Source organism: Dunckerocampus dactyliophorus, chromosome 11, assembly GCF_027744805.1.
Source record: "Dunckerocampus dactyliophorus isolate RoL2022-P2 chromosome 11, RoL_Ddac_1.1, whole genome shotgun sequence".
NCBI lineage: Eukaryota > Metazoa > Chordata > Actinopteri > Syngnathiformes > Syngnathidae > Dunckerocampus > Dunckerocampus dactyliophorus.
The window spans coordinates 27265633-27290091 of record NC_072829.1 but is presented as its reverse complement, the minus strand read 5'-3'; the positions used below and the strand labels follow the sequence as shown (position 1 = coordinate 27290091).

The 24459-nt window shown below is 39.2% G+C and overlaps 5 protein-coding genes across 5 annotated transcripts in view; all 5 read right to left on the bottom strand.

Annotated features, from left to right (window-relative positions):
• Positions 1–24459, bottom strand: part of LOC129189690 (protocadherin beta-16-like) — a 97365-nt gene that overhangs the window by 29050 nt on the left and 43856 nt on the right. The gene's annotated exons all lie outside the window — the stretch shown is intronic.
• On the bottom strand, positions 445–7228 carry LOC129189679 (protocadherin beta-16-like). The gene has a single exon (XM_054791636.1). The coding sequence runs from the start codon at positions 3025–3027 to the stop codon at positions 445–447; it is 2583 nt and encodes an 860-aa protein (XP_054647611.1). The 5' UTR covers positions 3028–7228.
• LOC129189692 (protocadherin beta-7) lies at positions 8674–12802 on the bottom strand. The gene has a single exon (XM_054791649.1). The coding sequence runs from the start codon at positions 12135–12137 to the stop codon at positions 9714–9716; it is 2424 nt and encodes an 807-aa protein (XP_054647624.1). The 5' UTR covers positions 12138–12802; the 3' UTR covers positions 8674–9713.
• On the bottom strand, positions 14938–20372 carry LOC129189699 (protocadherin gamma-A11-like). The gene has a single exon (XM_054791655.1). The coding sequence runs from the start codon at positions 17323–17325 to the stop codon at positions 14938–14940; it is 2388 nt and encodes a 795-aa protein (XP_054647630.1). The 5' UTR covers positions 17326–20372.
• Positions 20396–24383, bottom strand: LOC129189702 (protocadherin gamma-A11-like). Its single transcript, XM_054791659.1, has one exon. It carries the CDS (start codon positions 22778–22780, stop codon positions 20396–20398), a length of 2385 nt encoding a protein of 794 aa, XP_054647634.1. The 5' UTR covers positions 22781–24383.

Genomic DNA, 24459 nt, shown 5'->3' with positions numbered 1-24459 from the left:
TTTCTGGCCATTTTCAGTATGTTTATTGATTTTGCGTCCGGTTCACATTCTACATGAACACCGTTTTTGAGATATTGCAGTTATTCTAATTATTTTTGGATTGGTCTGAAAATGTCAGGAATATAAAGTTTATAGTTTGTGAACAAAGGCCTTGAAAAGTGCTATCAAAGTCCAAGTTATTGTTAATAATAAAATATGTAATTTATTATTTGTTGAACAATATGATTTTATAATGGAATTTGTTATTCGCTGAACAATATGGTTTTACATATCCAATCGTTCAAAACTAATACATTTAGGTTGAGTTACTTCTATATGTATTTCGATTGTCTTTAAAGTACAGTAACTGACAACTTCAGCGTTTCAGCACCATGGAAAGCAGCAACATTTCTCCATCAAAGCAATCAGTTGTCAGATACAAAAACAGAAAGAACAGTGACACATTTAACTCACCAAAGTTGACATCTGTGAACAGTCTCCTGATAGCTGCTTGGTCGCATGCGGCATATCAGCATCAGCGCCGTCCACACTCACTAAACTTTGACTCATGGCTTGCATATTCTTCATGTCGCTTTTTCTGGAGTCAGTGGTCCTGCACACCTCGTAATTGTACACGTGTGGGAGAGTCCCTGTCCCCAAAGTGTCTGAGTAACGTGGTGGATAATATGGAATGACTGGGAGGCTGGAGTGGTACAGGATGCGAGACTGTCTCCACCTGTACACTTTGACTGATATGATAAGCAGCAAGCAGGTGATGAAGAGGAAGGAGACCACAGCCAAAGCCAAGACTAAGTAAAAAGTCAGCTTGTCATTGTACTCCTTGTCATGCATGCTAAAGTCAGTGAACTCTGACAGCACTTCAGGGAAGCTGTCTGCCACCGCCACGTTAACAATGACTGTAGCTGAACGAGAGGGCTGCCCGTTGTCCTCCACTAGAACAGTCAGTCTTTGCTTGACAGCATCTTTATCAGTGACTTGGCGGACAGTTCTTATTTCTCCATTGTGTAGGCCCACTTCAAACAGCGCCCTGTCTGTGGCTTTGTGCACTTTATAGGAGAGCCAGGCGTTCTGTCCAGAGTCCACATCAACAGCCACCACTTTAGTCACCAGATAGCCCACATCTGCTGAACGAGGCACCATTTCAGCCAGCATTGAACCACCCGTCTGGACCGGGTACAGGACCTGGGGGGCGTTGTCGTTCTGGTCTTGGATCAGGATGCGAACACTCACGTTGCTGCTGAGAGGAGGGGAGCCTCCATCCTGAGCTTTGATCACCAAGTCTACATGTTTAATTTGCTCATAATCAAATGATCGAACTGCACTGAGAACACCAGTTTCCGAATTTAAGGAAACATAAGTAGAAACAGGACTGCCACTTATCTGTGTGTCCTCTAAAAGATAAGATATTCTCGCATTTTGATTCCAATCAGCATCTCTAGCAGTGACAGCAAATATGGAAATACCAGGAGAATTATTCTCTGAGACATAAGCAGAATAAATGTTTTTATCAAATAATGGTGCATTGTCATTTATGTCTGAGATTCTAAGATGCAACTTGGTTGAACTAGAAAGAGGAGGTGTTCCGAAATCAGTGGCTGTAATTGTTATGTTATATTCCGAGACAGACTCTCGATCAAAATACTGATCTGAGATCAAATTATAATAATTTGTTAAAGACGTCTCCAATTTAAAAGGCATTTTACGATCTATGGAACATTTTATTTGTCCATTTCTGTCAGAATCTGCATCTTTTATGTTTAGAATTGCAATTGTTGTCCCAAGAGGTGAATCTTCAGACAGAGGACTAGAAAATGACATTATATTTACAATTGGAGCATTGTCATTTACGTCAATTACATCAAATATAACTTTACTGGTCCCAGTCAGCCCACCTTGATCCTTGGCTTCTACCCTCACTTCAAACTTTCTGTCCTTTTCATAGTCTATTTCGCCAGACACATAAATTGTGCCTGTGTTTTCATCAATATGAAATAGATTTGCTGCACTTCCTTTCATTTTAGACAAACTGTAAGTGATGAGTCCATATGAACCACTGTCAGCATCTGTAGCATTTACAGTAATTATACTAGTTCCTTTCATCGCGTTTTCCGTGACAGAGGCTTTGTATTCTGATTGGTTAAATACTGGTCTGTTGTCATTTGCATCTAGCACGTTTATTTCTATATTTACAGTACCAGACCTCTGTGGTGTTCCTCCATCCACTGCAATTAATTTTAAAGACAAACGGGGATGTCGCTCTCTGTCTAAAGGCTTCTGGAGCACCATTTCAACATATTTACTGCCATCTGGATTTGCATGCTGATTCAGTATAAAATTGTCATTTGGTGACAAAATGTAATTCTGCAATGCGTTTTGCCCCACATCTTGATCCTCTGCGCCCTGAAGGGGAAACTGCACTCCAATTGCAGTAGATTCACTTATTTCAAATATAAGAGATTTATCTTTCTGTGCAAAGACAGGAGCGTGATCGTTTATATCGAAAACCTCAACAATGATTCTGTGCAGTTCTAACGGGTTTTCTAAAATGACCTCAAAGCTGAAGCTACATGGCGTCACATCTCCACAAAGCTGCTCTCGGTCTATTCTCTCATTGACGACGAGAAGCCCTTTGTCTGTCCTCAGCTCGGTGTACTGGATGTTTTCTCCCGTCACGATGCGGGCCCGCCCCGAACGCAACCTTTTCATATCCAAACCAAGATCTTGCGCCACATTACCAATCACTGAGCCTTTCTTCATCTCCTCTGGGATAGAATAACGAATCTGACCACCTACCGTGGAAACCAAATAAAAGATGCACATAAGCAGTCCCAGTTGCTGTTGTGGCGCATGAAACGATGGCCATCTCCATCGTGCGTCAGCAACGCTTCCTCTTGCTGGCATTTTGCAAAAGAACAACTCCGCAATGTATCCAGTAAATAAAACGACACCTCCACGTTTAATTATCCGTTTCCTGTAGTTCCAAAACGACTTAAACAAAAACGTTTGGCTCTTGCTGTTCACTCGCATGCGTCCTAAACCTGAAATGAACACAGCTAGGCTGCTTTACTTCAATCAATCATGGACCGAATGGAAGGAAATCCTTATGCTGGACAAGAGCGTCCCTTAGAGTCGATACGGTGAATTTCACTTCTGTTTTTATACCACTGCACAATAATATTACCCAACATTTCACATTAAATAAATTGTCAGTCTTAAACAATGTTATTTGTGTATTATGATAAATGCTAAATTAAGAGTTCACAACATAAAAAGGTTTGACAAAAAAACAATTGTTAAAAACAAGACAAGAAAGTATAAATACTTGTAGTCTCAAAAGGCAAGGCAAGTTTATTTATAGAGCAAAATTCGTACACAAGGTAATTCAAAGTGTTTTAAGAAAAGAAGGGTAAAATCACTTCATAAAAGCATTCCATAAAACTTAAAATCATTGTAAAATCATTCCATAAATCTCCATAAAATAATTGAAGAGTGTACAGTATATAAAATACTTTCAGTTGTCATATGCACTGTTGGATAGAAGCGTTTTCAGGCTGGATTTGAACGTTGCCAAAGTTGAAGATTGTCACACATCTTCTGGGAGACTGTTCCAGATTCAATTACTGTATAATTGCATTGCTATGTATGGCCCAGACTTCATATATTGTTTTTCTATTTTCAGGTTTAGTTTGTTTTCTGCACCCTTTGAAAATAATGTTACTGTAAAAATGGTTGAACTTTCATTTGCAAGTAGGCAAAATGCAAAGTCAGCATGGAATAAAATGATTATTTTGTCTTGTAATTCTACAAGCTGTAGTTTAAGATTGTTCATAATGTCAATTCAATTGGCAGCAGCAATGAGCAGAAAAACAACTCTCCTTAAATGCCTAAAAGTGGTCAGATAAAAACAAAGAATGAATGGTGAAACACGCCACTCACTAACGTTGACATCTGTGAACGGTTTCTTGCCAGCTGCTTGGTCACATGCAACATATCAGGATCAGCTCCATCCACGCTCAATAAACTTTGACTCACAGCTTGTACAGTTTTCCTGTACACTTTGACTGATATGATCAGCAGCAAGCCAGTGATGAAGAGGAAGGAGACAGCAGCCAAAACCAAGTTCTGTTCAAAGTCCACATCAACAGCCACCACTTCAGTCACCAGCTAGTCCACATCTGCTGAACGAGGCACCATTTCAGCCATTATGGTGGTGATACTTGATCGAAGTGGCGCACCTCCATTCTGAGCTTTTACGCCTATTTTGTACTCTTTGACTTGCTCTTATGTCGAATGACTGCATCGTCTGAATTACTCCACTCGCTGCATTCATGGTGAAATGCATGGAGAGTAGACTTCCATTTGCTTCACAGTCAATAAGGAAATATGATGAACATGCATTTTGACTTTGACCTGGGTCACTGGCTTGCACCGCAAGAAAAACACAGAGTGTTGTAAAGACTTAAACCAAAAGATGGTGTTTTTTCATTAGTATCAGTTACTTATAGAAATATTATTTTCGACTTGACAAGGCAGGCACGTTTTCATCTGTGCCAATGAGACATTGAGAACCTTTTTTTCTGGTCAAGCCTTTGCTCTGTCTTTTGGAAGGCCTTTGAAGGTTTATCTCATAACTCGGAGATGCCTCATTGTTGATGTCACTGGTGAATTTAACCTCTCTCGCGGAGGAGTTTATATGGAAAGAACAAGAGGTGTCCTTATGTGACATTACCGTTGGTCCGCATTGAGGGCACTCATCCTGGCAACAACCTTCCCTCACACAGCGTTTTCCAACACTTTGTATAAAGGCTGAGTCAAATTTGGAGCATTGTTGTTCGTGTCCAGAAAGGAGATGTGACTTTCCTACACCTCAGTGACTCTCCACTCTCTGTTGCTGTGAATGTGAGCATGTGCTTATTCTGTTTTTTCCAGTTCAAACTGTTCTGCAGTAGCATCTCTCTGTATTTCTCCCCCCATCACCTTCATTGTTTTATTTCAGAACAAAATGATGGTTGATATTTAAGGAGTACCTTTTGAGGGAATTTATTCCAACATTGGGATCTATAGCACACAAGCAAAAACACTGTCAATGTCACTCATCTCCAAATGAATGTGTTTTTCGGGGAAAAGGGAGAATGGTTAACATGTTCTCTCTCGATGATAGAAAATAATTCAAGTGGATTTTCCAGGACAATTTCCATAGTAAAGGTACTCTTAGCACATATTTTCTCTCTGTCAATTCTCTCATTGAAAACGATGTGTCCTTTGTTCTGGTTCAGAGCAATTTGGCTGTCCTCATCTATAACAAGCCAAACTTGGCCAGAAACCAAACGTTTCACATCCAAGTCCAAGTCTTGATGCATTGAGGCAATGTTTCCAACAAAGAGCCCCTTCCTCATCTCCTCTGGGATGGAGTAACACATTTGTCCACTGACCACAGCCATAACACAGAAAAGCAAAATTGAGATTCTCAAATGCGGCACAGCAAGTGTTCCTTTTCTCTTAACAGTATCCATTGTTGCAGCTTTGTAATAATAAACCAAAAATACCCAAATATCCGTGGCCGGTCCTTTTATTTTGTCTGCAATAAATGCTCAAATGTCATTGGCACAATCTGATGTTTAATAAGCTACAACAAGTCACATCATGTCACTATTTTGTGTCCTGTAAATGTTGGACGCTGACTTTGTTCTCAGTGACAAGCCAGCATCAAGACAGTTCCAATGCTGAAGCAACATCACCACCCACTGATACAAAACAGAACCACAAGTGGAGAACTCTGTGCTCTACAAAAGAGTGAATTAAAAAGAGGCAGACAGACAAAAGACAGCAAGAGAAGGCCTGCGAGATAGATATAGTAAAGGCACTAAAATACTTTCAATTTGAATATACAGTATAACATATATGACCTTCACTACAGGCATAACATTGTGTCATGCGTTGGAACTAGAGTACAGTGATAATGGGTATAGTAGACTGACTAAGAATATTTTGTAACTACAAATATTAAGTGTGCAGACAGGCAGACACAGACTGTCAATTAAAATATAACAGCAATTTAATAAATATAGGGCTGTTGTGTGTGTGCGTGTGTATACACATCATCATGCACAGAGGTTAAAATGTTACAATAGGTTACAATTGGAGTTCAGGGTTGTATCTACAAAGACTGCATTACTGTATCGCCTTGCTAATTTTACTTCATTGTGTGCATTACAAAGTTGATCAGTACGCAGTAAAAAATACATTTGTTTCATTGACAGAAGAATATTGTACAATAATAATATGCAGGGAATTTTGTTTATGCAGTCCTTGAACATCTCAGCAAGTGTTCTTGAGCATTTCTTTAGCAGGTGTCAATTTACATTAACAGCCAATCAGAGCCAAGTGAGTTGATCATAATTAACCATTTAGGTTCCTAATAGGGTGGGTTCAAGACGAAGAAGAGTTTGATACTCGAAGAGTCAGTATTCAGTATAGGTCAGTTTTCTAAATATTTAACTGCTTTGATAGCAGGGCCATAAAAACAATGAAAAAAATAAATAAAGTAGTAAATGAGGAATAGTAAAATGGGCTGCTGCGTTTTGCCAGCAGGCCCGTAACTATAAATATGCAGAGGAAAAATAGACAGACAACTATTTATATAGAGTGACCTACATTGAGAGGAATGAACATTCAGTATAAAATAAATGTAATATAAGCGATGAATGTATTCTGACTAATCTCATGTCAGTATATTTGCAACACATTAAGCCTGTACAGGCAGTCGTCATGATGTTGTCTCACTGCCTCATGTGCATCTGTGTTCCATTTCAGTATACATAGCACTGCAGAGCACAGCCGTGTGCACATCATGATGGTGCATTATTCAGGCCATGCCCGCACAGCAACAGCAGGCAGAGTTATTAATATTCATGTAGCTTACACTAGCAGCACACTTATATGATCAGTTTAGCTGCATTGGTTACAAGACTGCAAAAAGCAACTTAACATTTAAAACAATTTGGATGTATATATTCTGGTCATGACTGATAAACATACCTGTTTTGGTGCACTGTGTGCTGTGTAAAAGAGGGTAGTGCAAATAGACAGTATATGTAGATGGAAACACATTCTGGGTCAACTGTGTGCCATATTGATTGTGTGAGCTGATTGGTGCTCCTCTTGTGACTAATACTGGTGTGAAGTTGTAATAGATTGGAGTTGCATATATGTGAGGCAAAAGAGAAATAAATATCAGCTTACCTGATCACATTGGGAGTTTCATTCAAGTGCATGAGGAGGAGAGAGAGAGAAAAAAAAACATAGAAAAGAGTTAGTATAAATGACATTGTGAAAAGTCAACTGTCACGTGAAGTGACAAAGACAGAGACTGACAAATTAAAGGTAAACAGGATTAAGGTAAACTGAATTAATTTTGGACACTGCATTTTGTGCAATAAATTGTTCATAGTGTTCTGTTGGGAATCTAATGGGAAATCCAGAAGCACCTCACTGGACCCTTGCAATTAGAAATGGACACAAAAATATTGAATAGAGGTGTAACCCTCTTTTATTAAAGTCAAATAGCGAATAAGCCGAAAGCATTCTTCAGTAGAGATCGAGAACAAAAGAGCTGGTCCTATAAATGCTGCACTTCAGCTAATAAGGAACCTTTATTGAATAAAAATAAAAATAATGATTCACATTGTTCAAACTCTTACTGTTTGCGCTTTCACTTTCCCAAAAAGAAAGGCTGTGAACCAGGGGTGTCCAAAGTGCAGCCCAGAGACCATTTCTGTCCGTGTTTTTTTGGGCCGTGGCTTATTCTAAAGATACAATTTGTTATTAATGATATATATTATTTCATACACCAATTTGCAGTCACCTGTAACACAAAGCTTAAATATCTTATACTACAGTATATTGACCTACATTGGATTGTTTTTAACATTGTTAATGCACAAAATGTATCAAAATGGTCCCCCACGTCCTTTTCTTTTTTCTGGATGTTATATATATTTTATTTTTTATTTGAGAAATTAATTTATTGGAAAATTAACTGCTATGAGATTGCCATTTTTTTCATGCTTGATTTAAAAATATACATATGAAACACAAAAGCTAAGCAGTTTTAAGTTTAGTATTTTGTTGTACATACTGAACTGGGATTATGATGTACCGTTACACCCCTAATATTTAGTAATTGCAATGCATTTACTTGTGTGTGAAATAATGCACATTCCTGGTGACAATGGACTGCCTCAACAGGTTGCTCTTCCATTGTTCACCTTTTATTTTTTTCCATCATCTTGTTTGTAATACATTATGATCGTGATCCAGAGAGTAGAGGAATATTGTTGGTAATGTTTGTTGTTGTTTGTCCAACCATGGCTTAAATTGAGAGCACATGTGCAAGCACGACATGAATGCACATGAGAACAAATCTATAGTCACTTGACTACACTGGCTGCAGCACAGAATACATGCAGGGTCTCTCACACGCATGCACACACGCACACACACACAGCCTAACTAATCCACTGTATTATTCTTGAACCACTGCCCTGATTGTGGTTTGCGAACATTAATCGACAATGTTTATTATTAGTAGAAGTCATATCATTGTTGTAACATGCCAGTGAATTGTGTTTTTTCCTACTGCAGCTCACTGAAAAAGTCAGAGACATAGATAAATTGTGTTCTTTAAAAAAATCAACGTTTATTTCATAATTTATTCAATAATTAAACCATTCTATTGCAATAAATAGATAGGGTATTAAAGCATCAAATCACAAAGATCAATGATACATGAAATATTGATGCCCACTGATTAAAAGGCAGCATCTTTGTCAGGGTGTTAAAAATACAAGGCCAAAGAAAAAGAAAGCTGGGACATGCTATGAACTATAGCAAATTGCTACAACATGAACAGGAAAAAAATGACAACAGTCTGCAAGTAATGTTATGTTTTGCCTGTTAAAAAAAGGACAGAGCAGGATGTGCTGGTGATGTGATGTTTACTCACAGGGATTTTAAAACTAAGCAATATTATGTTTCACTTGACAAGTGAAGTCTGGAAGTCACTATGCACAAATCCACTAAGCTATTTGGTCATAATAAAAGAGAGAACATCATAAATAGCAAAGTAAGTAATTATTGAAAAAAATACTGAAGCAGAAACTACCTCTTCTTGGCTAACAGCAATGGAATAACAATAAAGTTTGGCTAATGTGAAAACAATAATGCCAAGTAGTCTTATTGAACAAAAACACAAAACCTTTGTTATCACACTTATATGACACTATACTGAAATCTGCACATGACATTGATTATCTGAATAGTTATTTTTGAGGTGAAGTCATCAGTATGAGGTCAAGATTGCAACATTACGCTATGGAGTTGTAAAGACAACAATTTCATGCATAGAAACAGAACAGCAAGTCACATGTTGTTCATATTTTTAAAGAAATTATGTCATTTCATAATTTTTTACAGTTTGTGATCACAACATGCACTCATCGGCCACAACACATGACAATCTCGTGAGTAAACTCAAGAGCTGTACGAAAACAATATCTGTAACTTAAGAATGCAATTTTAATAAATACGGTTACAAAATAAGCATAAGCATAACATAAAATAGAGATGTCTAATACCAGAAGGTAAGTTTACCCAGTGAAAGGTCCAGTGTGTGTATTTGACAAGACAACACTTTTTTTTTCATGTGCAGGACTTCAAGTGACCACATAACAAGGATGTTGGGGACCTGCCCGAATCTTTAAAGTAGATCTATCTGCACTGGTCCGCCTAAGTGTGTTCTTTTGATAAGCTGCACTCCTTTTCTTCAACGTGTCAGTGTCCGTGTTTGAACCGAAACGAAAGTCGCCTCTCCATGAGCCGGTGGTCAGAAAGGGATCGTACCTGTCATCTTTTAGCAATGTCCCACAGTGGCTAAAATCTGTAAAACTAGGTGGGTAGTACGTCGTGGGGAAAACGGGGAGATTGGCGGTGGTCGAACGGTAGACATAACCACGTCGACAAAGCTTGAAATAAAACACTCCAATGATTAAAAGAATTAACAGAGAAGAAACGGTTAACAGGGCGATGACCAAATACAGCCTCAAAGAATCACTGCCCTGAGATTCGTCTGGCAGGTCAAATAGTTCTTGGACAACGGGCAACCCCTCACCGATGGCGATGCTAACTGTAGCTGTGGCTGAGAGGGGATCGTGTCCATTATCTGTTACCACAATAACAATTGTTTGTTTCGGGTCATCATTTTCCATAAAGGCTCGCATGGTTCTGATTTCACCTGTGTGTAAACCCACCATAAAGAGACTGGGTTGAGTTTCTTTGATTATTCTGTAGGACAGCCATGCATTATGGCCCGAGTCAGCATCCACAGCCACTACCTTGGTCACTAAGTAACCTCTTGGTGCTTCAAGAGGCACCATGTCTTCAACAATGAAGGCTTGGACAGGATATAGAATAATTGGAGCGTTATCATTTTGGTCCTTAATAAAAACATTAACAGTGCAGGTTGCAGTGAGTTGAGGGTTTCCCCCATCTTGCGCCTCTACCTTGATTTGGAAGTAAACTGACTGCTCGTAATCGAAGAGCCTCGATGTGAAAAGCTCCCCTGTTTCTATGTTAATGGTGAGGAAGGAGGAAACGTCAGAGTTCGTATCCTTCGATATTTGATACAGTAATTTAGCATTAGATGCAGCGTCCATGTCTTGGGCTGTTACTTTCATAACAAACGTGCCAATGGGTTGGTTTTCCAAGAGATTGGCAGTGTACTCGTTCTGCGTAAAAGCCGGGGCGTTGTCATTTATGTCATTAACTACGATAGTTAAAACTTTACTGCTCTCAAGTGAGGGTGAGCCCGAGTCAGTGGCAGTAACAGTGATGTTATACTCTGACTGAACCTCCCTGTCTAGTGTCCCGTCTGTCACTAACATGTAGTAGTTTTTCACTTCCGATACTATTTGAAATGGGACGTTGTCAGGAATGGAACATGTGACGTGTCCACTATTTCCAGTGTCCATGTCATAAATATTGATCAGGGCCACCATCATTCCGGGTTTTGAGTCTTCGGCAACATTAGCAGATGCTGACTTTATTTCAATCACAGGTTTGTTGTCATTTAAATCAGTGACATCAATTATAAGTTTACAATGAGAGGTCTGACCGCCCCCATCTTTAGCTTGGACGTCCAACTCGTGCGTACTCGCCTCCTCATAGTCAATGACACCTGCCACCCGAACTTCCCCACTCAGAGGATCAATGTGAACAACGCCTCTGGTCTTGTCTGACAGGTGACTGAAAGAGTATGTTATCTCCCCATACAAACCATCATCCAAGTCTGTTGCATTAAGTTGCACTATTAAAGTCCCTGTGACAGAGTTCTCTGGTACCACTGCTCTGTAAACCCGCTGGTTAAAAACTGGGACATTATCATTGGCGTCCAAAACTCGGATACGGATAAAAGCAGTCCCAGTTCTGGCTGGTTTTCCCCCGTCAATGCCATTGATTTTCAGTACATGTTCAGATTGTGTCTCTCGATCCAATGCCTTTTTAAGAACAAGTTCGGGATATGCATTGCCATTTATTTGAGTGCCTATTTCCAGACCGAAATGGTCATTTGGGCTCAGTGTGTATTGACTGACAGAGTTTGTCCCCAAATCAGGGTCATGTGCGCTTTCCAGTGGAAAACGTCTCCCCAGGACTGTGGACTCGACTAAATCAAGGCTGATCTCTCCTGCAGCAAATACTGGAGTATTGTCATTAATGTCTGCAATGTCTAAAAGCAGACTGAATGCTTGCAGGGGGTCCTCCAGTAAAATCTGATGTTGGATGGTGCACCCACTGCCTTGAGCGCTGCAGAGCTCCTCTCTGTCAATCCGTTGGCTTATCAAAAGATTGCCTGATGCCAGGTCCAGTTCACAAAGCTGACTAGTTCCGTCTGCAACAACACGGGCACGACGATCACGGAGCTCTTTCAGTTCCAAACGCAGATCCTGTGCAACGTTCCCAATTATAGAACCTGTCTGCATCTCCTCTGGAAGAACATAACGGACCTCTCCAAACGCCACAGCAAAGAGCAGGCAAAAAAGAACTAAATGCATCCAATGTCTGAAGTTAATTCGCTGGTCCATTCTGAAAGATCCTCTCTGATACCAATGAACAGCCACAAACCGTGCTAAATCCTAACCATGCACATGAAAATGACGAACTGAAAATTCTGCTGCAATACAACGGTTCCCTGCTTCTCTAGCCGAGTTACTCATGCTCTATTAGGGAAGCTGTCAGCTTGGATTCCTCTATTCTCATTTCATCTCTCTCTCTCTTGCTCCCTCTCTCTCTCTCTCCACACAAACACCCACACACACATTTTTTTTTTTCTCTGCCTCAAATCACACACACACACAACATGTTTCTGTGCCTGCATTACACAAAGAGGCACACACAGACACAGACACACACATCCACACAGCCTTCAGCTCTTACCCAATGCTCTAGTTTCACTGACACAGATACGGCGGGACACGCCATCCACGAGTCAAATATTATAAGAGCGTCACCACGAGGCTCAATGGACAATTACAGGATAAAGACACAGCGCAAACGCAACACAAATCCTCACTTCTATTTCCACATTCTACCTTTTTATGAAACTTTCTACAACAACATAAGAAAATGTTTTCACACTGCGGTCAAATTTAATCTAAACTAAATCAAAGTAAACCATCACTATATTTAAGGATTTGTCAGGACATGTCAGTGTGTGTATGTGCGTGTGTTTGAGAGAGCGACAGAAAAGTCAGAAAGAAAGAAGACAGGATTTGAGGATAAAAACATGACTGAATCATTTTGATGAAGACACAACTATAAAGTCAGGTGATGGCCACGCCTGGGGTGACTTTCAAATCACTTATACTGAACCCCCAAAGCAATGTGAACTAAACCAAACTCAGTTTAACAATTCAGCACCAAGGACAGAGATTTTCTCTCCACAGGCCGACAGCAAGACAGATAGATGTGTGTGAGTGAGTGTGTGTTTGCATGCGTGTGCGTGAGTGAGAGGAACAGATGGAGATGAAAAAATGTTGATGGTTGAATATATGCGTGTGGGTATGGTAGCTACTCTGTAGTATCAAATCAGGTGCTTAAAAAACAATATATTCATACAATACTACTAAAATACTGTACGTAAAATCTGCTTATCATAATGCATCAGTGAAGTCCACTAACAGCATGTACAACTGAATGACATCGGGAGACATCAGTGTGGTGTCTAGACATTAGCATTTCGTGTATGTTTCTTGTACCCAATACATTTAAAATTAGCCTAACAAATAACAGTTTATATTAAGTTTTGTTTGTCTTAAAAGGGCTGTTTAATAAAATGGTTTTTTTTTTATTTGCCACCACATAAAGCGACAAATACTTGCACTCATACAAAAAATAACATTCATATTGAAAATTGTACACACAACAGAATAAAACAGGAATAATTTCACAAAACTGGCTTCACTGAAGAGAAGCATCCAGAGGTTGTTTCAAAGTACAGTGAAGTATATTTGGAAGTACCTCATTACATAGTAACCTCTCCTAAAAAGTTACATGAAACACAAGCCAAATAAAACAAGTGCTTGTGATGATGTGCGGGTGGTTAATGTGTAGCACAAATATTAAAAAGCTGTTAACAACGCAGGCATTATTTTGCCTAAAGAGTGAACCACTGAGCATTTAAACAAAATTATAGTCCAATCTGATTGCAGTAGTGTTCTCCCATTGTTTAACAACATTTTTTTAAACAACTCAACATTACTTAACAACAGAATGACAATGTGATTATAGACATTTAATTAAAGACATCGTCAAAGGAAGACATGTTTGTGGAAAGTTGGAAACACAGTGAAGATGAATCTGAGCATTTGTATATTTACTGCAGATGAAGGGAACTCTTGAACTGGATTAATATGTTATGTTATTTCAACAAAGCTAATCAATAACCAGAAACAAACAAATGCATATATTAACTGCCTTTATCTTTCCGGATTGGCTGTATATGAAACAGGAATAAATATGGACTGAGCTAGTCACTCCAAAAAAACAACATGCTATCTATCTTCTCTGCAAATTATTGAAAGCAAAGATATCCACAGTATAAATGGACCATCAGGCAACGTGAGCAAAAGAGAAATTTACAATTAAAACATGGTTATTTTACAAATTTGCTTCATCTAAATATCTGAAGGAAAGTGCATGATAAACTAATTACAAGGAAATCAAAACATTATGGTCATAATGTTTGCCATATTTGGGGACATTTTACGGCTTGCGGATAAAAACTAATTTTGAGTGTTAACTCTGGTTTGCAGTGTCCTGTATCGTCTGCCTGAGGGAAAGTGGGGAGAAGAGGAGATGTCCTGGATATGAGGGGTCAAAATACATAATTAAGTTCAAGTGTAACTGCTTGCACAGCTTGTGATGACCAAAAGTCACAAAAAAATTCATGACAAAACGTAAGCGTCAAAATCTCACTGTACCAGAGCAAATACATTCATATGTGTGGAGAAATGCTCATAATCGCCACACTAAATGAAAAATGTGCACTTGCATCTGCAGTAAGCCAGAGTATAATGTACGTTATACAGTATATCCGTTAAAGCAACTTAAAAACAACCAATGAACTGAAGGACATGGTAAAACAAGAGCTTTAAAACACAAAACTAAATTTTGTGAGGGAATTATATGTGTGAATAGAGGAACAACAGAATGGGGAAAAACAGCAAATGTAAACTAAAGTTAAACTAATGGAAAGTTTGTTAAACAAGACAACAGTTATACCCATGTAGACTGGTACAACACCCAGTATATCCAAATGCCTAAACAAACACCAACAGCGTTGTTAAATGAATTACTTTGCAATATACAAAGATAGGTAGTTGTTCATACCTCAGGGGAGCTTTCTGCATCTCCAAACATCTCATCAAAGTCAGTTGGACTTTTCCTCAGAGTCTGGTCAGCAGGCAGCGTGTTGTCATTGTAAGAAGACACAAACTTAAAGTCACTGGTTCTAGAACCTGTTGTCAAGTAGGCGTCATAGTTGTAGGTGCTGCGTAAAGTTCCTGTGCCGTCAACATCTGCGTAATTAGGAGGAAGATACGCGCTAGGGATGGCAACTGCTCCATCAAACAACAGTCTGGGCTTTCTCCTGCGACAAAACCTCACACCGACGACGATGATGATGAAGGTCAGAAAGAAGGTGGACACAGACACCAGCGCAATGATCAGATAAGACGTCAGCTTGGAATTCTTCTCATCATAAGAAATGTCCTTCAGTTCTGGCACCTCAGCCAAGTTATCAGAAATAAGTAAATACATGGAGCAGGTGGCAGAGAGAGGGGGCTGTCCGTTATCTTTCACTGCCACAATCAGGTTCTGTTTCATGCTGTCAGATTCAGAAATGTCCCGCTGGGTCCTGATCTCTCCACTGTGGAGACCAATGGTAAAAAGTCCGGGATCAGTGGACTTGACTATATGATAAGACAGCCAGGCATTCTGTCCAGAGTCTGCATCCACCGCTATCACTTTGGACACCACAGAGCCTCCATGTGCAGCTTTGGGGACCAGCTCGGTCATGAAGGAGTTGCCTTCCAGGGAAGGGTACAGTATTTGAGGAGAGTTGTCATTCTTATCAGATATGAACACACTGACGCTCACATTGCTGCTCAGAGGAGGAGAACCGTTGTCTCTGGCCATGATGTAGACTTTAAAACTTCTCAGGTGTTCATAATCAAAAGACCTGACAGCATGGATCACTCCAGTGTCCCCGTTAACAGACACATAGGAGGACACCGGGGCACCGTTCACCTCAGAGGTTAGGAGAGAATAAATCACGGTACCATTTTGCCTCCAATCAAGGTCTTGAGCACTAACGGAACATAAAGTGGAGCCAGCTTTGTTATTTTCACTCACATATGCACTGTACGACTGTTCCTCAAACACAGGTGGGTTGTCGTTGATGTCTGCTACAGATAAGTGAATACTTTTAGAGGAGAACAGAGGAGGAGAGCCCTCATCAGTGGCACTGATTGTAATGTTGTAATCAGACACTAGTTCACGGTCCAGTTGTCCAGTAGTCACAAGAGAATAATAGTTTTTAATAGAAGGAACTAACTTAAAGGGGACATTTTGTTGAATGGAGCAGCGAACGTGTCCATTCTTCTCAGAGTCTCTGTCCTGTACATTAATGATGCCCACCTCAGTACCAGGTGATACATTCTCTGGTACTGAATTAGACAGTGACTTTAAGTTGATTACAGGAGCATTATCATTGACATCAGTGATAAAAATAATCACATTAGCATAAGAGGACAGCCCTAGTCCATCTTTGGCTTTCACACGTATTTCATATGATGTTGTTGATTCATAATCAACTATTCCAATTACTCGAATTGCGCCCACTTTACGATCAATACTGAAGATTTTCTTCACATCTTCTGTAACATGACCAAAGTCATAACTTACTTCTCCATTGACTCCTTCATCAGCATCATTAGCACTAACATTAATCACAAATGTATCTGGAGGACAGTTTTCAGGTAGAGTGGCTTTATAAACAGTCTGGCTGAACACTGGGGTGTTATCATTAGCATCCAGCACAGTGACGTGTATGACTACTGTACCTGATCTCTGAGGAGAGCCACCATCTAAAGCTGTGAGAAGTAAATTCATCTCACTTTGTTTTTCACGGTCAAGCTCTTTGTCAAGAACAAGCTCTATTGTGTTATCACTGACAGCTAGAACGAAATTATCATTTTTTTTAAGGATATACTGCTGAACTGAATTTTGTCCAACATCCGCATCGTGCCCCTCTTCTATCGCAAAACGAGCTCCTTTAACTTCCAGCTCATGAATCTCCAAATTAATCAAGTCGTCGTTAAACATTGGTGCGTTATCATTGACATCTTGAATGTGCAGATTAATTCGATGAAGCTCCAAAGGATTCTCCAGCACGACCTCATGTTTTAGGACACACGAAGCCTTGTGCCCACAAAGCCCTTCTCTGTCAATCCTGTCGGCGACAATCAGCTCTCCGCTTTTCACGTTTAGATCACAATAACGTTTGCCGCTCCCCTCGGCGTCAATGCGGGCTTTCCTGGCGGACAGCGCGTTAGCCTCCAGTCCGAGATCTTTGGCTAAATTCCCAATAACGTATCCTCGTTTCATCTCCTCGGGAAAGGAAAAGCTCAAGTCTCCATATGCGGAATGTAACAAAAGGAGGAGATAATAAAAGGTGCGCGAGTGAAACCAGGATGTGTTACAATCCATCATGGACGCCCGCGTAACACGCTGTAGAATGATACAATGTGGTCTACAAAATCACTAACATCAGAACTGAACGTCAGTCCAACGTAAAAGAAAAAAAGGGCATTCATTAATTTGAAAATTGGTCTATTGCGCCACCATGAGTATGGTTTGAAATAAACACCGACACCGACACATCAGTTTAAATCGACGTTATGCAGACAAAACGTTTATTGCACTCAACATATTTAAAATAAGCCCAACAAATATCAGCCTATTTTTTGTTCAGTATCTGTCTTAAAGAGGCTATAATAATGTGAATGCATTTATGATGTACCCTACCTGAAATGACAAATGTTTTTTGCTTCCACAATAACATACAAATACTTGAGTTCATAAAATAAATAAAAAAACCTCATAATGAAATTGTGCACAAAACATATAAGGAATATGTTTATGAAGACTGGCTTTGTTCATCGAATAGCAGCATGACGTTTCAAAAACATATGCCTTAAAGTACAGTATGTTTGTATAGGCCTATTTTATTTTATTCACCTTGTCTGAAAAGTTACACGAATCACAAGGCAAATAAAACAATTGGTTATTATGGTGTGCTGGTGGTTACTGTATAGCAAAAAACATTTAAAAAGCTGCTAATAATACAAGCATTATAATTATTTTGCCTAAAGAATGAACCACCGTTACTTAAAAAAAACAAATATAGTATTTCTTCAACAAGTCAACATTGCTTAACAACACAGAGACCAAAATTGTTACTTTACTGGCTTGTAATTCGGATGTGTTTACAAATATCGAATGAATGGCAACGACAAGAGAAGACACATTTAAATTGTAATTTATAAACGCATTTAAGGTTGGAAACACGAGTGAAGATGAATGTGATCAGCCTTGCAATGCAAGCAAATGAAAGGAACTTTCTAAGCATCTAACAACACACTGGGTTGATTTTTAAAGATCAGCACTGTAACAGTTGATACTTTGAATTTTACATGATGAAATTATGTATTCATACTCCCTAGATTAAAACTTTGCTATTACGAAAATTAAACCACATTTTTACCACAGTAACCACACACAATGATTTGCAACAATTGTAATCAATAACCCGAAAAAAAAAAACAAATCACTTAACTTTCTTTACCTTTCTGAATTGACTGTATGAAAAAAAAAAAATGGACTGAACAAGTCACTAAATAAAACAACATTCTTCTTAAGATTAGTAATGTTTAAACTTAATATTTCACTATTCAGTCTTGGTAATTTTGTTTCAGAGTTTAAGTTGATCCAGAAAACAGTATCCAGAATTAGTTTTTCTGATGTTTATAATATATAATCAATGCCAAACTGAGCAGTTTGTAACTGGAGAGAAATAGACAGGAAACACGTCTCAATAATGGTCAAGCTGCATTACAAGAAAGCTTGATAACCACAAGTCTGCACCAAAACCTTTCATGAAAAATTCATGACCAAAAGGTAAGCATCAAGAACAACTGGACAAGAACAATTCAATTCAGTGTGTAGACATCATCATAATTGCCTCTCAACCAAAATGGAAAGTGTGCACTTGCATCTAAGCCAAACTATATGATACACAATAACCATGGTGGGGTCAAACCATGCACTCATATTACTGTAATATGTTTGTGAGGAATCAATGAATGGTTATTAAGACATTAATATTGTTCCTGTAAAACAACATTATTTGTGAGAGAAATAAAATCTCATGAGATAACTTGTAACGGCTAATATGGTACTTCATAATTACGGTTCAGTACATGCCGCCATTTTAAGGTGATGGTGCTGTTCATTTTGGGTACAGTAAGAGAACAAAATGCAACCATAAAAGTGCTTCACTTTTACGTTTGATTTCTTTTTTAATGAACCATGAAAAGGTTCTCAAATCAAAAAAATCAAATATGGATATAGCATACAGATAAATGTAAGGATGTGTTGTGGGGGGGGGTGTAGTGGAGGGGGGGGGGGTATACATTTTTTGCATTAAAGATGCTAAACTCAATCTAATGTGGTTCAGTATACTGTATCATAAGTTATATAAGCTTTGTGTTATAGGTCACAAAGCAAATTAGTGTCATATATGATGATATATCTCATTAAAAATGCATGTTATATTGAGAATAAACTGCCAACCAGTAAAAAAAACAAGCTGTGTGCCGAAAATGGTCCCCAGGCTGCACTTTGGAAACCCCTGGTTTACAGTGTTTTAGGAAGTTTTAGTAAAGTTTTTAGGCAAGTGCAAGATCAAAGTGCAAGTGCAAAGTGCAAGCGCAACAGTCAGAGTTTACGAGTGAGTGTAAATTATTTCATATTTTGTACATGAAATTCCTTATTGGCTGAAGTGCAGCATTAATCAGCTTGGAGAACAGTTGCCGATTTTTAATGAGCAATGGTGACACACTGCTTTCTCTTAGCCACTTGTATTTGTACATCGATGTATTTCACCAGGTGCTGATGTGTTCAAAATCAGGACACTAATGATGGAAGAGGGTTTTCAAGCTCTGGCTTCTCCTTGGCACTATAGTCAAATGCTGGGCTGCAATTTTTGTCCACCTAGATCTCCGCTTCCACACTGAATGCCTTGCCTTTCCGTTCACTTTTAGGTACACCACCCGGGCTTCTGGAGGTGCATTTGAAGGCCAAAAGTACACTTCCTGTCTCTCATTTGAAATCTGTACTCTGAGAGAAATCCATATATAGCTGTACCAAACAGATGTCTCCATACCAAAAAATCAGAATATGAATACATGTACTGATACATCCCTAATATGAAACCATCTATGAGGAACTGTTGATCACAACAATGGTATATAAAGAGCTTTAAGTGACGACAGTAAATATAGTGAGAATATTACATGTTGGAAAAGTGCAACAACAAAATGAGGCAAAACAGCAAATAAACAACAGTTAAACTAATGGGAAGTGTGTTAAGACCAAGCATAAACACTCATACTCATGTACACTTGTACAATACCCAGTTTATCCATATGCTTGTAAACAAAAACCAGCATCAGAATTCATGAGTGAATACATGTTCAACAAAGTTAAAAAAGGCAATTGTTCATACCTCCGGGGAGCTTTGACCATCTCCAAACATCTCATCAAAGTCAGTAGGACTTTTCCTCAGAGTCTGGTCAGCAGGCAGTGTGTTGTCATTGTAAGAAGACACAAACTTAAAGTCACTGGTTCTAGAACCTGTTGTCAAGTAGGCGTCATAGTTGTAGGCACTACGTAAAGTTCCTGTGCCATCAACATCTGCATAATTAGGAGGGAGATATGCGCTAGGGATGGCAACTGCTCCGTCAAACATGAGTCTGGGCTTTCTCCTGCGACAAAACCTTACACCCAGGACGATGATGATGAAGGTCAGAAAGAAGGTGGTCACAGACACCAGCGCGATTATCAGATAAGACGTCAGCTTGGAATTCTTCTCATCATAAGAAATGTCCTTCAGTTCTGGCACCTCAGCCAAGTTATCAGAAATAAGTAAATACATGGAGCAGGTGGCAGAGAGAGGGGGCTGTCCGTTATCTTTCACTGCCACAATCAGGTTCTGTTTCATGCTGTCAGATTCAGAAATGTCCCGCTGGGTCCTGATCTCTCCACTGTGGAGACCAATGGTGAAAAGTCCTGGATCAGTGGACTTGACTATATGATAGGACAGCCAGGCGTTCTGTCCGGAGTCTGCATCCACCGCTATCACTTTGGACACCACAGAGCCTCCGTGTGCAGCTTTGGGGACCAGCTCGGTCATGAAGGAGTTGCCTTCCAAGGAGGGGTACAGTATCTGAGGAGAGTTGTCATTCATATCAGATATAAACACACTGATGCTCACGTTGCTGCTCAGAGGAGGAGAACCGTTGTCTCTGGCCATGACGTGGACTTTAAAGCTCCTCAAGTGTTCATAATCAAAAGACCTGACAGCATGGATGACCCCCGTGTCTCCATTAACAGACACATAGGAAGACACCGGGGCACCGTTCACCTCAGCAGCTAACAGAGAATAAATCACGGTACCATTCTGTCTAAAGTCAAGGTCTTGAGCACTAACGGAACATAAAATGGAGCCAGCTTTGTTATTTTCACTCACATATGCACTGTACGACTGTTCCTCAAACACAGGTGGGTTGTCATTGATGTCTGCTACAGATAAGTGAAGACTTCTAGAAGAGGACAGAGGAGGAGAGCCCTCGTCAGTGGCACTGATTGTAATGTTGTAATCAGACACTACTTCACGGTCCAGTTGTCCAGTAGTCACAACAGAATAATAGTTTTTAATAGAAGGAACTAGCTTAAACGGCATTTTTTGTTGAATGGAGCAGCGGACCTGTCCATTCTTCTCTGAGTCTCTGTCCTGCACATTAATGATGCCCACCTCTGTACCAGGTGATACATTCTCTGGTACTGGATTAGACAGTGACTTTAAGTTGATCACAGGAGCATTGTCATTTACGTCAGTGACAGAAATAATTACTTTTGCATATGAGGACAGCCCTAATCCATCTTTGGCTTTGACACGTATTTCATATGATGTTCTAGATTCATAGTCAACAGTGCCAGTTACTCTTATTGCACCCACTTTACGATCAATACTGAATGTCTTCCTCACATCTTCAGTGACATGACTAAAGTCATATGTCACTTCTCCATTCAGTCCTTCATCAGCATCAGTAGCACTAACATTAATCACCATTGTATTTTGAGGGGAGTTTTCAGGCAGACTGGCTTTATAAACAGCCTGACTGAACACTGGGGCGTTATCATTAGCATCCAGCACAGTGACGTGTATGACTACTGTACCTGATCTCTGAGGAGAGCCGCCATCTAAAGCTGTGAGAAGTAAATTAATGTCCTGTTTATGTTCACGGTCAAGCTCTTTGTCAAGAACAAGCTCTATTGTGCTGCCACTAACAGCCAGAACGAAATTATCATTCTTCTTAAGGATATACTGTTGAACTGAATTTTGTGCTACATCCTCATCTTGCGCCCCTTCTATCACAAAACGAGCTCCTCTAACGGCCGACTCTTGTATCTCCAAATCAATCAAGTCATCGTTAAATACTGGTGCGTTGTCATTAACATCTTGAATGTGCAGATTAATCTGATGAAGCTCCAAAGGATTCTCCAGCACGACCTCATGTTTTAGAACACACGAAGCCTTGTCTCCACAAAGCCCCTCTCGGTCAATCCTGTCGGCGACAATCAGCTCTCCGCTTTTCACGTTTAGATCACAATAACGTTTGCCGCTCCCTTCGGCGTCAATGCGGGCTTTCCTGGCAGACAGCGCGCTCGCCTCCAGTCCGAGATCCTTGGCTAAATTCCCAATAACAGATCCTCGTTTCATCTCCTCAGGAAAGGAAAAGCTCACGTCTCCATATGCGAAATTCAATAAAAAGAGGAGATAATAAAAGGTGCGCAAGTGAAAGAAAGATGTTTTAGAATCCATCGTGGACGCCCTCCTAACAAGCTGTAGAATGATACAATGTGGTCTACGAAATCACTAACATCAGAACTGCACGTCAGTCCAATGTAAAAGAAAAAGGGCGTTTATTAATTTGAAGACTGGTCTATTGCGCCACCGTGAGTATGTTTTCATACCATCACCGACACGCTAACAATTGTCATTATTCAAAAGACAAATTCGAAATGAGTCATATACAAAAACCTTTATTGCACAAAATATGTGTAAAATTCGTTCAACGAATAAGAACTTTTTTTTTTTTATTTTAGTTCAATTGTCTTAAGTAGGTTGTAATAACATGGATGCATTAATGCTTAGCCAAACACGACATGAAAATAATGATTACGGTATCTACCTCCACATTAAGCTAAACTTGAACACACGAAAGAAAAAAGTAGTATTGGAAATTGTGCACAAACCATATAAGGAGGAATGATTTTCAGAAGACTGGCTGAACAACAGCATCCACAGGTTGTTTCAAAAAATGTGCCTTAAAGTACTAATTTTGTAAGTATAGCCTTATACCATTATATCGTCCTACTGTATATGTGAGCAGCCTTACATTGCTTGTAAACGAAATACATTCTATGAGCATCTAATCACACACTAGATTGATTTATTTAATATCAGCAATGCAAAAGCTGGTACTTTCAATTTCACATGATGAAATGAAATATTGATAGTCTTTGCAAACTTTGCAATAAAGAAGATCAAACGATACATTTTTCCACGGCAAATACACAAACATCAATTCATCAATAGTAATCAATAACCAGAAACAAACAACATCACGTCACTTTTTTATCTTTCTGGATTGGCTGCACATTGTAAAAGATGTTTTAGTCCGCTTAACTAACAAATGTAAGTTCACCTGCTGCCTTAAAATTGCAATTGAACTCAACTTAAATGATGTCCTTACTTTGACTAACAAACTCAAGATTAGAAAGGTGAGTAAAATGCAATGATGTCGTTATCTCAACATTCTTTTACAAGATCTCAAAGTTGATTGAACTTCCATTTGTTTTGAGGTTCAACTCATTAAAGTGAGTTAAACTAAAGACATATTAAGAAAGAAATAAAAACTACCAAACTTAGTATAAGAAATATTCCTTTACATTATTATAAAATTAGTTTCAAGTTAATAAAATTATTTTATGTTGAACAGCTGGTCCTATCAAGTTAAGAACATTTGAATTCCATATTTGTTTTAACTTGATTGTCTATCTCATCTTGAACGATATTGTGATGCAATAATCGCAATGGACTCACTCAGTCATTTATTTAAACCACGTTTACCTTAAACAACTGTTGACAAAACCACCTAGAGTGTCCAAGTATGTGAAGCCTTAAAAAGTATGGCTTGCTCAAGTTACCTCAAAAAACAGCATTCTACTTAATGTTCAGTGTTACTCAGTGTTTCACTAGTCAACCTCAGTAAATTGGTAACCAAGTTTATGTTGATCTGGGTCACAATATCCATAATTAATTTTACAGACTTGTGACGCTCAGAATACATAATCAATGGCAAGCTTGGCCGTTTGTAACTGGAGAGAAAAAACAAACATGTCTAAATAATGGTCAAGTTGAATTAAAAATCAAAACCTGTTACAAAAAATTCATGACAAAAAAGGTAAGCATCGGAACTGGACCCTTGCATCAAAGCC